This window comes from Rattus rattus, chromosome 15 (genome assembly GCF_011064425.1).
Source record: "Rattus rattus isolate New Zealand chromosome 15, Rrattus_CSIRO_v1, whole genome shotgun sequence".
NCBI classification, from domain to species: Eukaryota; Metazoa; Chordata; class Mammalia; order Rodentia; family Muridae; genus Rattus; species Rattus rattus.
Window position 1 is genome coordinate 11,957,740 of NC_046168.1, and position 16,755 is coordinate 11,974,494.

At 48.4% G+C, this 16,755-nt stretch overlaps 1 protein-coding gene across 1 annotated transcript in view; it reads right to left on the reverse strand.

The window, feature by feature from the left end:
• Window positions 1–1,221: 1,221 nt before the first annotated feature.
• Ercc3 (ERCC excision repair 3, TFIIH core complex helicase subunit) overlaps window positions 1,222–16,755 on the reverse strand; it is a 30,663-nt gene continuing 15,129 nt past the window's right edge. Inside the window, exons 10-15 of the mRNA XM_032885719.1 lie at window positions 14,133–14,335; window positions 10,329–10,425; window positions 8,340–8,457; window positions 7,309–7,427; window positions 5,794–5,946; window positions 1,222–1,576 (exon numbers count right to left, since the gene is read on the reverse strand). Of these exons, the coding sequence (XP_032741610.1) occupies window positions 1,445–1,576; window positions 5,794–5,946; window positions 7,309–7,427; window positions 8,340–8,457; window positions 10,329–10,425; window positions 14,133–14,335 (822 nt within the window). The 3' untranslated portion in view covers window positions 1,222–1,444. The remainder of the gene's footprint in view (window positions 1,577–5,793; window positions 5,947–7,308; window positions 7,428–8,339; window positions 8,458–10,328; window positions 10,426–14,132; window positions 14,336–16,755) is intronic.

The following is a 16,755-nucleotide window of genomic DNA, read 5'->3' on the forward strand; positions in this document are numbered from 1 at the left end:
GTTCTCAGCCTCACGGGTAAAATGCTGAAACCTCCCAGGTTAGCAACATTTCAAAGTAAGCTAACTTAGTAATACACAGCCCAAATTCCATTTCTAAATAATACAGTATAAGACAAAACAAATACCAGAAAGAGAGCTGAAGAGCAGACACAAGACCAGCCTGCTCACCCCCAGGGATCTCATAAAAACAGTAAACCAGAAGCCATGATATACACACAGAAGACCTGTAGGGTAAAAGTGAGAAAAATATAAAATAAGAAGTATACTAAGACAGACTTTTAGAAAGAAGGGGGAGCCCTGACAGGACATTATAAGACAAGGAACCTTCAAACAGAGCGCTGGGTTTGTGTCCTGTGGGCGTCCTGTGGCCATGAAGCCTACCTAAGAGTAGTTGTTTCCTCAGTGAGCCTCTCCTTGGAGAAAACTAAATTTCATTTGCAAGTGCTCATCAAGTGGACACTGTCCAGGGACGGGGGAAGCTGCTCATCAAGTGGACACTGTCTCCGGGGAGGGAGGAAGCTGCTCATCAAGTGGACACTGTGTCCGGGGAGGGGGAAGCTGCTCATCAAGTGGACACTGTGTCCGGGGAGGGGGAAGCTGCTCATCAAGTGGACACTGTCTCCGGGGAGGGGGAAGCTGCTCATCAAGTGGACACTGTGTCCGGGGAGGGGGAAGCTGCTCATCAAGTGGACACTGTGTCCGGGGGGGGGAAGCTGCTCATCAAGTGGACACTGTGTCCGGGGAGGGGGGAAGCTGCTCATCAAGTGGACACTGTGTCCGGGGAGGGGGGCCTGTCAATCAATTGGACACTGTGTCCGGGGGGGGGGTTGCTCATCAAGTGGACACTGTGTGCCTCATCAAGTCAAGGGGACACTGGTGTTTGGACACTGTGTCCGGGGGGGCTGCTCATCAAAGCTGCTCATCAAGTGGGCACTGCTGCTCATCTGGGCACTGTGTCAGGGGGGGGAAGCTGCTCATCAAGTGGGACACTGTCTCTGGGGGGGAAGCTGCTCATCAAACACTGTCTCTGGGGAGGGGAAGTGGACACTGCTCATCAAGTGGGCACTGTGTCGGGAGGGAAGCTGCTCATCAGCAAGGGCACTGTCTCCGGGGATTCATCATGGACACTGTCAAGCTGCTCATCAAGTGGACAACAGGACTTGAAGCCCAGAGCTGCCCAAACTCCATTTTTCAGTTCATTCAATAAAATAAAGACAAATGTGCCTTAAGTGGTATAATTTTTATATACAGAAATGATCCACTCTCAACAAGTATAAAAAACAACAGCAGCCTTTCTTTCCTTTAAGTCTGGAACCCACTGGTTCTCAGCACAGTCAGTCAACACATTAGACCAAGAGGACATTACAGTCTGGGAGAGAAACGATCACACGGAGAAGTCTCTGCTTTCAACTCTGATCCGGGCAGCCAGGGTACAGGGTGGATGTCACTTCCTGAAGCGTTTGAAAAGTGGGTGCACGTGCTTGGTGGAGGCTTTGTTTCGGGAGGAGTGGTACTCCATATACACAGTATCGTCTGCCCCGGACAGAGAGCTCATGGTGCCAAAGCGCCGGGATGCCTGTGGGGAGAGGCAGAAGCCAGGCTAAGGTTAATCTCCAAAGGAACCCCTTACAACACTCACACTCAAATTCAGTGTGTGTGTGCGTGTGTGTGTGTGTGTGTGTGTGTGTGCATGTGTGTGTGTGTGCGCATGCGTGTGTGTGCAAGTGTGTGTGTGCAAGAGAAATAAATGCGTGTGTGTGTGTGTGTGTACAGTTGCACCCAAAAGATGCCCTAACATATAACAAAGACATGTGCTCCACTATGTTCATAGCAGCCTTATTTATAATAGCCAGAAGCTGGAAAGAACCCAGATGCCCTTCAACAGAGGAATGGATACAGAAAATGTGGTACATCTACACAATGGAATATTACTCAGCTATCAAAAACAATGACTTATGAAATTCATAGGCAAATGGATGGAACTGGAAATTATCATCCTGAGTGAAGTAACCCAATCATAGAAAAACACACATGGTATGCACTCATTGATAAGTGGCTATTAGCCCAAATGCTTGAATTACCCTAGATGCACAGAACACATGAAACTCAAGAGGGATGATCAAAATGCGAATGCTTCACTCCTTCTTTAAAAGGGGAACAAGAATACCCTTGGCAGGGAATAGGGAGGCAAAGATTAAAACAGACACAGAAGGAACACCCATTCAGAGCCTGCCCCACATGTGGCCCATGCATATACAGCCACCCAATTAGACAAGATGGATGAAGCAAAGAAGTGCAGGCAGACAGGAGCCGGATGTAGATCTCTCCTGAGAGACACACCCAGAATACAACAAATACATAAGCGAATGCCAGCAGCAAACCACTGAACTGAGAATGGGACCCTCGTTGAAGGAATCAGAGAAAGAACTGGAAGAGCTTGAAGGGGCTTGAGACATCATATGAACAACAATGCCAACCAACCAGAGCTTCCAGGGACTAAGCCACTACCTAAAGACTATACATGGACTGACCCTGGACTCTGACCTCATAGGTAGCAATGAATATCCTAGTAAGAGCACCAGTAGAAGGGGAAGCCCTGGGTCCTGCCAAGACTGAACTCCCAGTGAACGCGATTGTTGGGGATAGGGTGGTAATGGGGGGAGGGGAAAGCCCATACAGAAGGGGAGGGGAGGGGCTAGGGGGATGTTGGCCCTGAAACCGGGAAAGGGAATAACATTCGAAATGTAAATAAGAAATACTCAAGTTAATAAAGATAAAAAAAATAAAATTCTTAAAGTTCATATTTGAAACATAAAAGACCATAGGAAGCTAATGAAATCTTAAAAAAAATAAATGTTAGTAGTAGATATCATTACTCCTAATTTCAATGTACTACAGAGCCATAGTAATAAAAATCTGATACTTCCACCAAAAAAAAAAAAAAAAAAAAAAAATGTGTGCTGCAGGGACTGAACCCAGGATCTTGCACATGCTAGGCAAGCCCTCTACCACCAAGCTAGCCCAGCCATGCGATGAACTGTTTTTAAACAACTCTCAGGCTGGAGAGATGGCCTGGCTGTTAAGAGCATGGCAGCTCAGAACTGTCTGTAACACCAGTTCCCAGGGACCCAACACTCTCACACATACATGAATGCAGACAAAACACCAATGCATGTCAAATACAGATAAATAAATTTAAAAAACATGAGACTTTTTTGGACAGCTGAGTTGTACTTGCAATGCAAGCACGGCAACTGGAGCTTGAGCCCAGAACCCACAAAAGGCGTAAGGAGAGAAAGCACTCCACCAAGCTGTCGTGACTTCCAAAGCCGTGCCCTGACACACACACACACACACACACACACACACACACACGCACACGCACACACACACATATACAAGTTAAATTTAAAATATCCTTCTGACCACTTTCTGTGTCAGCCACTGCATATATACTACCTCCCCTGATCCTCACAACAACTATAATCTTAACCTACAAAACAGGAAACTGAGGCACGAGAACGTGGCTTGAGCCTGCTTGAGATCTTAAGGAAAACAGGACTAGAACATGGCCCAGGTGCTCCGCTGTAACGGCCAGCACAGGTCTCCCTTGGTGACAACTGCCCAAGAGAACATATTCTCTCTTCTGTGGTTCTGAGGTAAGAAGCCAGGCCTGGTATTGCACATGCAAGGCAGACTCAGCCCCTACACAAAATCTTTCTTAAGAGTTATTGGGGGAGCTGGAGAGATGGCTCAGTGGTTAGAGCACTGGCTGCTCTTCCAGAGGTCCTGAGTTCAATTCTCAGCACCCACATGGTGGCTCACAACCATCTGTAATAGGATTCGATGCTCTCTTCTGGTGTGTCTGAAGACAGCTACAGTGTACTCATACACATAAAATAAATAAATCTTTTTTTTTTTAATTGTTATTAGGATGGACTGGAGCTGGAGAGGTGGCTCAGTAGTTAAGAACACTGGCTACCCTTCCAGAAGACTGAGATTTGAATTCTAGCAGCTCACAACCATCTGCAACTCCAGTTCCAAGGATCCGAAGCATCCTTCTGGCCTGTGTGGGCACCAGGCATACATGTGGTGTAGAGGCACAAGTGCAGGCAAAACACCCATACATATAAAAAAAATAATTAAAAAAAAAAAGTTGGGGTGGGAATCTCTTTAAATCTCCTAAGACTTAACAATGGGAGACCCAGAAAACCCTGGCTTGACTCAGATCCAAAGCCATGAGCAAGTTTTGAGTGTATGTAACAGGGCATGGTCAAGTCTGCTCCAAAGGTGGATATGGAGCTGGGAGCAAGGTGAACACCTTTAATCCCAGTCCTAGAGGCAGGAGAGGCAGGAGAGGCAGGAGAGGCAGGAGAAGCAGGAGAAGCAGGAGAGGCAGGAGAGGCAGGAGAGGCAGGAGAGGCAGGAGCAGGCAGGAAAGGGAGGCAGGGGAGGCAGAGGCAGAGGGGAGGACAGAAGAGGAGAGGGGAGAGGAGAGTTCCAGGAGAGGCAGGAGAGGCAGGCAGAGGCAGGAGAGAGGCAGGAGAGGCAGGGAGGCAGGGAGGAGGAGAGGCAGGAGAGGCAGGAGGAGGCAGGAGAGGGGCAGGAGGCAGGAGACCCAGGAGAGGCAGGAGAGGCAGGAAAGGGAGAGGCAGGAGAGGCAGGAAAAGGAGGAGAGGCAGGAGAGGCAGGGAGGAGGAGGAGAGGCAGGGGAGAGGCAGGAGAGCAGGAGGCAGGAGAGGGAGAGCAGCAGAGAGGCAGAGGCAGGAGAGGCAGGAGAGGGAGAGGCAGGAGAGGGAGAGGCAGAGGCAGGAGAGGCAGGAGAGGGAGAAGCAGAGGCAGGAGAGGCAGGAGAGGCAGGAGAGGGAGAGGCAGAGGCAGGAGGGGAGGGAGAGGGCCAGAGGGAGAGGCAGAGGCAGGAGAGGGAGAGGGAGAAGCAGAGGCAGGAGGCAGGAGAGGCAGGAGAGGGGAGGCAGAGGCATCAGGAGAGGCAGGAAGAGAGGCAGGAAAAGGCCTGGACAGAGGCAGGAGGAAGGTTCCACCTAGCACCATCTCAGGACAAACGAGATGGTGACCTAGCAAGAGAATGGCCTTGACTGGACGGTACTGGCCCCTGCCCAAGTGGCAAACGCCGCTCCTTCCTGTCTTGTTCTAGCTAATGACCGCCTTTCAGCTTCCACCACTGAACTTCAGAGACTGAGCCTCGGAACCCCTGACTCATTTCACTTCTCTCCTTGAAGGGTGATGTCATAGTCTCCTTATGATGCCTTCGCTGGTCACACTACATGGTCATGCCTGGGGCACACAGGCCTTCACTAAAGACAGGTGAAAGGCTGGGTCTTTTTAGAAAGCAGCATATTCAACTTCTTGAGTTCATCAGCAGACTCATCTTGACGGCTGAGCCCTCTTACTGAGGAGGAAAGCAGGGTGAGCCAGCTAACCCCAGATAACAGATAAAGCACTAGTACCAGAGCCTACAGGGCTCTCATCCTCGGCCCCAACATTAGCTGGCTGTCATTATGGACAAGCATGGCCCCAGTCACTGTCACTGTGAGTCCTCTGCCTTACAACACATTTAGAAGAAACCCACACTCAAAGATAACAGTGTTGTTTCTTCAAAAAATTTCAGTTTTCCTCTAATCCTACTTGCTTGCATGCTGATAGGCTTGTGTGTGTGTGTGTGTGTGTGTGTGTGTGTGTGTGTGTGTTTGCACACACATGCGTATGGAATGTCTGTATACATGTGCTCACATACAGTGGGTGTCCTACAGGAGAACCTCTCTCTTCACTCACCTGGCCAGATCTAGAGCCAAACTCTCCAGCCACCACTTCCTCCTCTGCATCCAGGTCAGTGGCTGCCAGGACCTTCTGCAGGAGCTGCTGCTGCTCCTCTTTGGTGGAGAAGGCCAGCTCCTCTTCCTCCATGCCGGCTAGCTTTGTGATTACCTACAAGAACAATGGTAAATAAAGCCTGTTCCCGCCTCCAAATCCCCACAGCACCTGCTCCCAGTCACCTCTCCCACCCTCACTGGTCCACCCAGAGCCTGACTACCAGCTCTAACCTCTGCATAAGCACATCGGAAGGGCAATCTGTGGGTTTATAATTGCACTGGCGAGGAAGGAAAACACACAAAAGCATACATGGGGACACTCCAACACACTACCTGACATCTTGGGCTTCCAGCAAGGAATACTGTATTCATGCAAGAAATCAAGAATTTACTGAACAAGGGCTAGAGACGGCTCCGTAGAGAAGAGCACTGACTGCTCTTCAGACGACCTGGATTCTGTTCCCAGCAACCACATGGTGGCTCACAACCACCTGTAACTCCAGTTCCTGGGAATCCAACATCCTCTTCTGGCCGCTGTGGGCACTAGGCAAATGCATGGTACACACATAAACATGCAAGCAAAACACCCACACACACAAAGCAAAACTTTAACAATAATGGCTGCTGAAGTTTCCTTTCTGTTGCTGGGATAGAGCATCCTGACCAAAGGCAACTGTCAGGAAGGATGAGTTTATTTGACTTTCATGGCCAGACGACAGTCCACTGCTGGGGAAGTCAAGGCAGGAACTCAAGGGAGGACCCCAAAGATAGGCCTGCCTGCATTACCTCTGACTGAGGAACTCACTTTGGAGCTAACGAAGCGTGGCAGGGCTGTTCTCATCAGGTGAGTAATGAAACTCTCACTGACGCTAAAGAGACCAATGGAAAATGTATCTGAACAGTGGCTATTTCCGTCCCGCTGTGTTAAGAGCATACAGACACACACCTTAGGTAGATACTGGTATCTTCTTTCCTGTTTCTTTATCATGCAAAGTAACATCAACTGATAAGTTGATGTAAGTGGTTAAGTGCTGTAATCTGTAGCACCTCGTACGAGACCCTGAAACTCTCAGCATTCCTAAGGGACTGCCATCCATTCTAAAAGATGTATGTGTTTTGGTCATACATGGGATAGCCTATCCTGTCTGGTGGAGATACTCATTTAGAATGCCAGCATGGCATTAAGGACATATGATCTGACATCAATTAAAAGGCAAGCTATTGTACAATCCTGTGAAAGACTCTCTCACACACGAGCGCACACGCATGTGCACACACACACACACACACACACACACACACACACACACACACACAGTCTCTTGCAGTTTCCCCTTTAGCTCCTCTGAACTGCCAGGCTAGCAGTGTTATCCCGGCAATTTGCAGAGACAAAAGATCTTGAAGCCCGCTTGAATATTGTCTCAGGCTGGTGCCTCTACCTCTGCCATAGCCTAGCCAAAGGTAAATGAATACGTACCTTAAAGCTGTAACCCTGGTCTACTAAGAATCTCTGTCGCTTGGTAGAATAAGCCATTTCCTGTGTGTCCTGGGACACCAGGGAGTAGAAAAAGGCATTGTACTCCTCTGCGACCATCCCTATAGGAAAAGGGAGAAAAGACAAGAAAGTCCACATTGCCCCTAGCCCACCAGGAGTCCAGTGAGGAGAAGCAAGAACTTCAGAGGGCAAGCCCTTCACCCAGTGTGCAGTCACCCTGACTACATGGGGACCCATCAAAATTACTGTCCTATCTGTGAGTCAAAAAAAGGATGGAGGACCCTGTGGGCAGTATGGGACTTGCCCTAGCATGCACAAAGACCCCAGCATCACGAACATACAAACAAACACACTTAAAAACAAAGAGGACAAACACGATGCTAGAGTGGACATTGGCACGTGCTGCTAAGGCTGGTGATCTGAGTCTGATCCTGGGGACCTATCAAAAGGGACGGTCGAAAGGCTGCAGTCACTGGTCAGCAGAGGGAAGCAGACACAAAAGCTCTTTTCAGGAATCAGGGATATTACGATAGGAGAGCCTTCAGCACTTCAGTCTGTGCTGAAGAAGCATGAGGCCGTAAAGGGAAGAGGTGGCTTCCCTTAAACCTGGAGAAGTTCTGTGAGCGTGGGAACAGGGGCAGCTGTCATGGAGAGCAGTGGTGTGGAGGCCAGGAGCCTCCAGAGAGCAGTGCTCATCTCCAGACCTGATTTCTTATTTAATGAGTACGTTTGCTTGTCTGTGTGAATCTATGACGTGTGTAAGACACAAGAGGAGGGTGTGAAGATCCAGTGCAGCTCAAGTCACTGGTAAAAACTGTCATTCAAAGCGACCATAGAGAACATGGATCCCGTGGCATGAGAAGGGATCATCACCTTCCCACCAGGGTCTCCCTAACTCTGGACAGAGCAGGCTGTGACTGGACTCAGCAGCCGCTCACCCAGTGTTGTAAGCTATGTGCTGGAGGCTGGGGGAGGCAGGCCCAGCCTGTGGCAGCAGAGGAAGGCACCGTTACCTTTCTTGGCTCTGAGTACCCGCCCCAATCTCTGCGCTTCCTGCCGTCTGGAGCCACCATGGGAAGAGATCTGAATGAGGACATTTGCTTCTGGCAGATCAAAGGATGTGTCACCAACCTATAGAAAAAAAAGCAGCTACGAGTTTGGGAGTTTTTATATAGGGAACAGTAAGAACAACAACAAATCAACTAGTCCAGAATTTAAATTCTAAAATTTTTGTAATTCTAGAGGTAGAATTCGGGCTTCAGGCGTGCTCTCACGTATGCTATCACACTGAGCTACCTCCCCGTCATGCTTGAGAGTCTGCATTAGCTCTGAAGATCATTTAGGGAAACCCCCCTCTCCTCCTCTTAGCAAGGGCCTATCACTGCGGGCAGAGGGCACACGATCAATAGAAACCAGTGCGACACGCGCCCTCAGAAGCCAGCTCTCCTTCTGTGGCCAGCCCTGGGTATCCTAACGCACCTGAAGAGCAGCACTGTGACCTCGAGTCCATCTCATAAAGATGATAGAGACCTTTAAAGAGGATGTAAATAACTCCCTTAAAGAAATCAAGCAGGTGAAGGAAAGGAACAAAATGGTGCAAGAACTAAAAAGGAAATTGAAAGAAAACATGAATGAGGCAAATCTAGAGATGGAAAATTTAGGAAAGAGAACAGGAACTACAGATGCAAGTGTCACCAACAAAATACAAGAGATGGAAGAGAGAACCTTAGGTGTAGAAGATATCATAGAAGAAACTGATACATCAGTCAAAGAGAATGTAAAGTGTAAAAAGTTCCTAACCCAAAATACCCAGGAAATTTAGGACACAATGAAGAGGCCAAACCTAAGATTAGTAAGATTAGAAGCGGGTGAAGATTCCTATGTCAAAAGGCCGGAGAGCATCTTCAATGAAATCACAGAAGAAAACTTCCCAAACTTAAAGAGGTGGCTACAAATGTACAACCATGACAAAACCAAATGTAAACAATATTTTCCTACTAATCCAGCCTTACACAGGATACTAGAAGGAAAATCCCAACACAAGGAGGGTAACTACACACAATAAAACATAATTAATTATCTTACAACAAACCAAAAGAAGAGAATCACACACACTCACACACACACACACACACACACAGAGTACCACCATCAACAATGAAATAACATGAATTAACAATCATTGTTCATTAGTATCTTTCAACCTCAATGGACCCAATCCCCCAATAAAAAGACCCAGGCTAACAGACTGGGTGCATAAACAGGATCCATCATTCTGCTGAATATAAGAAACACAGCTCAGCAACAAAGACAGACACCACCTCAGAGTAAAGGGCTGGAAAAAAGTTTTCCAAACAAACAGTCCCAAGAAACAAGCTGGAGTAGCCATTCTAATATCCAATAAGATATACTTTCAACCAAAGGTAATGAAAAGAGACAGGGAGGATACTTCATACCCATCAAAGGAAAAGCTAGCCAAGAGGAAGTCTCAATTCTGAGCATCTACACCTTAAATACAAGGACACCCACATCTAAAAAAAGACTTTACTGGTAGCAATGATGCCAGGCTCAAGCTGGGCCTACCCAAGGCCATTGTGGCACTGGTCGCACACCATCAAGGACATCAGGTCCAAGACATAAACTTCCCAAATGCCCAGCATCTCCAGCTCCAAAAGGAAGCCTCATCCAACACCTGCTTTTGTCAGAGCAGAAAACACATGCAGTGCCTTCTGTAAAGGAAATAAAATCTAAATCCCTATGTTGTAGGGAACGGCAGGACAAACCTGAGAAGCAAAAGCCCTTACAGTGAATCTGCAAGGCACAGGTACCCTAACTTATCTCTCACAGGACCCAGGACTGCCACTCCTTAACCCTAGCCCCAGACCAGGAAAGTAAGCACATGGGAAGGCCTTCAGCATACATGAGCCACCAACCCAGAGCTCAGGTGCACCTCTCAGGCCCCCGGAGAGTGAGGCTCTGCTCCACCAGCCTGCACCACGTACCTTAGAGATGAAGATGGTGTTGATTTTGGGGTTGTGTTTGAAGTTCTGGAGAATCTGCATCCTTTCTCCCTGGGACGTGGGCCCATAGATGTAAGGTCTAGAGAGAGCAGGAAGTTTTAGAAACAACAAAGAATCACACATGGGCAATCAGAAACTGCTTTTGCAGGGTGCAAGCTTGGTATCTTTGCTGGGGTTCTGTATCTGTGTCCTTTCCTTAAGGATGACTCCTGCTTGACTCTGCTTTGAATGAAAATGTCCCCATAGGTACACAGGCTGGAATACTTGGTCCCCGGTTGGTGAAATTGTTTGAAGAACTGGGAAATGTACCCTTGTCAGGGGGGTGTGTCACTAAGGGCAGAAGACTATTATTCCCAGTGCTTGTTCTCCTTCTCACTTCACTGGTTCTCTCCCTCCCTGCCTCCCTCCCTCCCTCTTTCCCCCGCCTCCTACTTGAGGATCAAGATGTGAACTCTCGGCTGTTCCTACTGCCATGCCTTTGCTCCCCCATCATGAATGCCAACTCTCTGAATCCATCAGCCCAAACTGGACACTCAGCATCCTATCACAGCAATAGAAAAGTAACTAAGACTACATGACAGTCACTTAGGATGTCTGCCACCTGACCTATCTCATCCCTAGCTGAAGATGAAGACACACTTGCCCAGCCTTGATGTAATGGTTTTGTCATCTTATTATATTTTATAGCCATGCCTGATTATAGCCTCTCAGAAGCCTGTTCTTCTCTAATGACAGACAGAGAGAGTGGATCTGGAGAGGAAGGAAGATAGGGAGGGACTGGGAGCAGCAGAGGGAGGTGAAACTGTAATCAAGATATACTACATGAGAGAAGAACCTATTTTCTATAAATAAAAAACCCTCAAAAAAGAAAACCAAACCAAACCACCACCACCAAAAGGATGAAGGCACCAAGTGTTTCTGTCCTATACCCAGTCACCTTGGATGCAAGGAAGCAAAGCCTTGAGCAAGACAAACAGCCCCTCACACCATATGAGGACACAGTTCCCTACAACACGAAGACTAGATACATCCTAGAGCTGGTCAGTCACTGACAACTTATCAGCCCACCCTATAAAATACCCCAAACTATTAGAAGGACAGTGGAGCAGACCTGGGCCAGAACAACTTAATTACGCATACCTGCTGGCCCCAGTGGACCCTGTTCTGTTGCCAAAGCACACTGATTAAATGAGTCTGTCTGTCTGTCCTCTTCACCTTCCTCACCTGCCAGGGCTACTGCAGTCTGGCCCTCTGCCCTAAGTGTCCGGTTGCCAAAGCACCGAGAAAGCACTTCTGTGTCAGACTATCAGAAGAGCCACAGCACCGAATGCTACAGACGCTTCCCCTCGCCAACCCCCCAGCCCTGTGATCCCAGCCCTGTGATCCCTGAGGGATCTGAGCCTTCTCTGAGGCTGGGCCCAGGCTCACTCTCTTCACAATTCCTTCTTTTGTGTCTTCTGGGATTTTTCTGGTCAGTTTGGTTGTTTTGTTTGTTTTAAGATAGGGCTTCATAGGTACCACATGCTGGCCTGGAAATTACAGTGTGGCCAGGCTGGCCTCCCACTCAGACTCCCCTGCCTGCCGTCTTGGTACCATAATTACTCATGAGCACCATGAGTCTGGCACTTACTGCTTCTAGCTTTGCTTTTCCTGCTTCAGTGCCTGTGGCTCTGGGCAGAATCCTTGACTTCACAGTGAGAGCACCCAAGAACACTGCAGCATCCTAAGCACAGGCTGACGGCCGCTGACAGTGGCACATGCAGGCGTCCCTTCTTAAGAGGCGAGCAGAAAAGAGGAACCAGCCTCGTGCTTCTCAGCACTCTCCCTCTACTCTTACTCAACATCCTCTTTTGTTTTCAGCTTTCCACCAGAGGACAAAGGCTGTCTGATAACCTTGCTGCCCACTGTCCCATGTAGATGGAGCCCATTCCCTTGCTTTCTGTCTGAGAACACTAGTGGCCTGTTTCTATGGCTTCTTAGTGGCAGTACTGCAGGTTCCCAGTCCACACCCCACAACTGAAGATCAGGATCCCTGAGTAGCATCCAAGGCCCAGGCCACAGCCTGCTGCTGCTTCTGTTCCACGCAGCACTGCCATGTAGTATGCCCCTCAGATGCCTGCAATCAAGTGTCTCATCTGTGGGGAGGCTGCGACAGCTGCACATTCAGACAGGTGGCCTTGGGTCAGCCCAGATGACAGCTGCCTGTCCTGGGCACCAGGAAGTCAGGACCCTGTAAGACCCCTATCATTTTCCACACAGCATGCTGGGAAGACGGCTGGGAAGCCATGCTCATTGGAACACGCTTTAGGAGTTCCTTTGGTAATTCCTCTGTCATCTGGAAAGCTGCTCACACAGTTGCAGGCCCCTGGACTCTGAGGCTTCTCCCATACAGGAAATGGAACAGAAGGGTGCCAACCTTCCATGACAAGAATCTATCATTTGGAGAGCACATAAGACACCAGGCACAAGCACTCTCTGTCAATGTGACCAAGAGGCAAGAGAGGTTCGGAGTAGCAAATCCCCTTCCTGAGGTCACACAGCTGGGAATGTGATCTGTCAGACTCCACTGCCCCCTCCGCTCCCTCCTGCTGCCATACAGCCCATCACTCTCCTGCACGGCACTACAGTGAAGCACTCTCCCTCGCTATGAAGATGGGAAGAAGACGACACTGGAGACTCCCTGCCATTTACTGGAACTGGAGAAGGAAGGCGGTTCCAGAGGGAGACAGGTAACAGGGGAAATGGAGAATCAAAGATGACAGCTTCTCCTCCTTCAGACCTGCCAGGTCATGTGTCACAACAAACGGAATTTGAGACTGGACAACAGAGGCGCCAGTGTAACAAACTGGCCATGGGGATTTATCAGACGGTGTCCACAGACAGTTCCGTGATGGCAGCAGGGACTCTGTGACCCTAGTTAGGCCAGAGGAGAACCAGAGAATCATGGGTCTGAGTCCAGCAGGAAAAGAACTGGGAGTTCCCATGATGCCACTGAGAGGGAATCAATGCTTACAAAAAAAGAGTCTGGAGAAGAATTAATATACAGAAAACCAAAGCAAGGAAGGTTTCCAGGAAAAACAAAATATATTCATAAAAGAAAATGTAATCATAGTATTCTATAAAGCTGTCTGGACAACAATGGCACTGTCAGAACCACGTAACACTGACTTTGCTTAACACGCAGCTCGGACTGTTAGCACGGGAGGAGGGAGGAGTGGCGGGTGCTAAGTGAGAAAGCTGACCTCAGCTCCCACAGTAGGAAGTTTAAAATAAATAGGCTTTCTACAGTGACAATCCAAAACCTCTCACAAAAGCTACCAGCTAAAGAGTAAAAAGTAAACAAAACCGGGTTGAAAGTGGCTTGTTCCAGGGAACCAGGTAGGCAAACAGGTACAGGAAACTATTCACTGTCACAACAGACTGCGTCTCTGAAACATGGCACCAACCAACCCTGCCTTCCCTGAGCTGATTCTGTCAGACACTTGGCCACAGTGATGAGAAAACCAAGTACACCTGACTCTGGCCTCTTGGCCTCTACCTCCACCTCCACCCCCTTCCCCAGACCACACAGTCTGGCCTCAACTCCACCCCTGTCCTCACTTAGCCTGAAACTGACTGAGTGGCCTTGGAGTCCAGTTCAGGGTGGCCAGGCTCCTCTTTTCTACATCTTCTAGCCTCTGACCCTGTTCACAAGTTACTGGGACGGGGGCAGGGAACATAGACCATCAGATCCCGCTGAGTTTTTGAGACAGGCTCTGATGGGAAGGGATCAGGAAGACCACGTACTTGTTCAGCCGAATAGCATATTCCTTCAAGGCAAACACATTGTCAGCAAAGACAATAATCTTGTCATTCCTCCTTTCATGAAACTTGATCAGAAACTGGCAGGCTCTGAATTTGTTGGGATTCATGGTGTACAACAGGATGCGTTTCTTTGTTTTGATTGCCACATACTCTCGGTAGAACTCAGGAGACATCGGGCACCAGACCTGAGATACAGTAAGAACAGGGAACAGGTCATTTTATAAACAAATCATCACATCGTTAGGGACTTTGGATTCTCTTTCGTTTAGCAGAATTAGCTTAGGAAAAAATAAAATTCAAGTACCTTGGAATGGCTCACAAAACAGAGGTGCTTATGTCTGTAAGAGCCCTAGTGACCCGAGTTTGATCCTTGGACTCCACAAGGTAGTAAGAGAAAAACAATTCCCAGGGGTTGTCCTGACCCTTCACAGGTACACACAGGAATAAGGCAAAAGAAGGAACTTAAAGAAACACATATTTCCTACTAGGAAAAGAAGACAAACTGTCCTTATTACATGTGAGGGATCCCAAAATTCTACCAGAAAACGTCAATGAACCACCAACAACTTCAGCAAAGTGGCGGGAGACAGAATCAACCTGCAGGAACCAACAGCTCTCCCACACCACCAGCATACAGAGAGAGACCAGGGGCAGACACACACCCATTCACCACAGCGCCAAAGAAAACCAAGTCCCTAGGAATAAACCTAACCAGGGTGGTGAAGACCTACACAATGAGAGCTTTAAATCACTGGAGGAGAGGCTGAGGAAGACAGGAAATGGAAAGACCATCCCATGCTCATGAGCTGGGAGAACTAATATTTTTAAATGGCCATTTCTATCAAAAGCCATAAACAGATTCAATGTGATCCCAATTAAAATCCCCACAACTTTTCTTCAGAAAAAGATATCCCATGTTTCTTTCAAATAGAACCAGAAAAGACCCCAGATAGCCCAAGTAATCCTGAGCTAAAAGGGCAACACTGAAGAACTCACCATCCCAGACTTCAAGACATATCACAGCACTTGGAATAAAGACAATACGGCACTGGCACCGAAACAGACATGCAGACCCACGTAACAAACCAAAGACCGGAGTTACAACTGCAGCCACGTCATACTGAATGAAGATACCAAAAGCAGGCTGGAGGGAAATAACATCTTCAACAAACAGTGCTGGGGAAACTGATGTCCACATGCAGAAGAGCGGAATCAAACTTGATCTACCACCCTGCACAAAACTTAATGGACCAGAGGCCTAAGCCTGAAACCCAAGGCTGCCATGCTGGAGAAGACAGGCGGTGCTCCACAGCACAGCAGCAGAGGAAAGGACTTCCTGAACGGGGTTCCATTCGCCTAGAACGCAGGTCCAGCAACTGACAAGTGGACTGCAGAGAACTACAGAGCTTCTGCACAGATAAGAATACTCAGTTGAGTGAAGAGGAAGCCTGCAAGTGGGAGAGAATTTTTGAAAGCTATATATGACAGAGGGTTAATATCCAGAATTGTACAACAAAAACTCAAAAAGGGTCATAAATTAGAGGGAGAAGCAGGGAGGGGAGGGATTAGAAGGGTCGGAGGAGAAGAGGGAAAGAGTGATGTAATTATATTTTAATTAAAAATAAAATTGTCTGGAGAGATGGCTCAGCAGTTAAGACCACTTACTGCTCTTCCAGAGGACCTCAATTGGATTTCCAGCACCCACACGGCAGCTAACAATTGTCTAACTTCAGTCCTGGGGAATCCAATGTCCTCTTTTGGCCTCCAACGGCACTCATGCATGTGCTATACAGACACACATGCAGACAACCACCCACACTAACAAAACAGTTTAAAAGAAAACTTAATACTTGATATATTGGATGGAAACTAACATAACAGTGGTTTTAGTGCAGTCCTCCTATCCAGGTCATTCTTTTCATCGAGCTGCTAGTTTAAGAAACCAGCAACCTTCCACCTAGACCACACCCACACACATCAGTACTGCTCCTTTACTCCTCTTCTTGGAGGGCTAGTAGCACATTGGACCCTCTGGGAAGTGCAAAGCCCTCTGCTACTACGCCCCCATGCATGCAGCACCTCTGCCCCCATGCATGCAACACCTACATCCCCATACATGCAGCACCTCTGCCCCCATGCATGCAGCACCTACATCCCCATGCATGCAGCACCTACATCCCCATGCATGCAGCACCTACGTCCCCATGCATGCAGCACCTACGTCCCCATGCATGCAGCACCTACGTCCCCATGAATGCAGCACCTATGTCCCCATGAATGCAGCACCTACGTCCCCATGAATGCAGCACCTATGCCCCCATGCATGCAGCACCTACATCCCCATGCATACAGCATATACGTCCCCATGCATGCAGTACCTATGTTCCCATGCATGCAGCGTCTATGTCCTCATGAATGCAGCACCTATGTTCCCATGCATGCAGCATATGTCCCCATGCATGCAGTACCTATGTTCCCATGCATGCAGCGTCTACATCCCTGTGCATGCGGCACCTATGTTCCCAGGCAGCATCTGTGTTACTAAGCAGCATCCTGGTGCTAAGGGCTCTCATTCCTCCCTGTTCTCTGAACCCCAATCCTCACC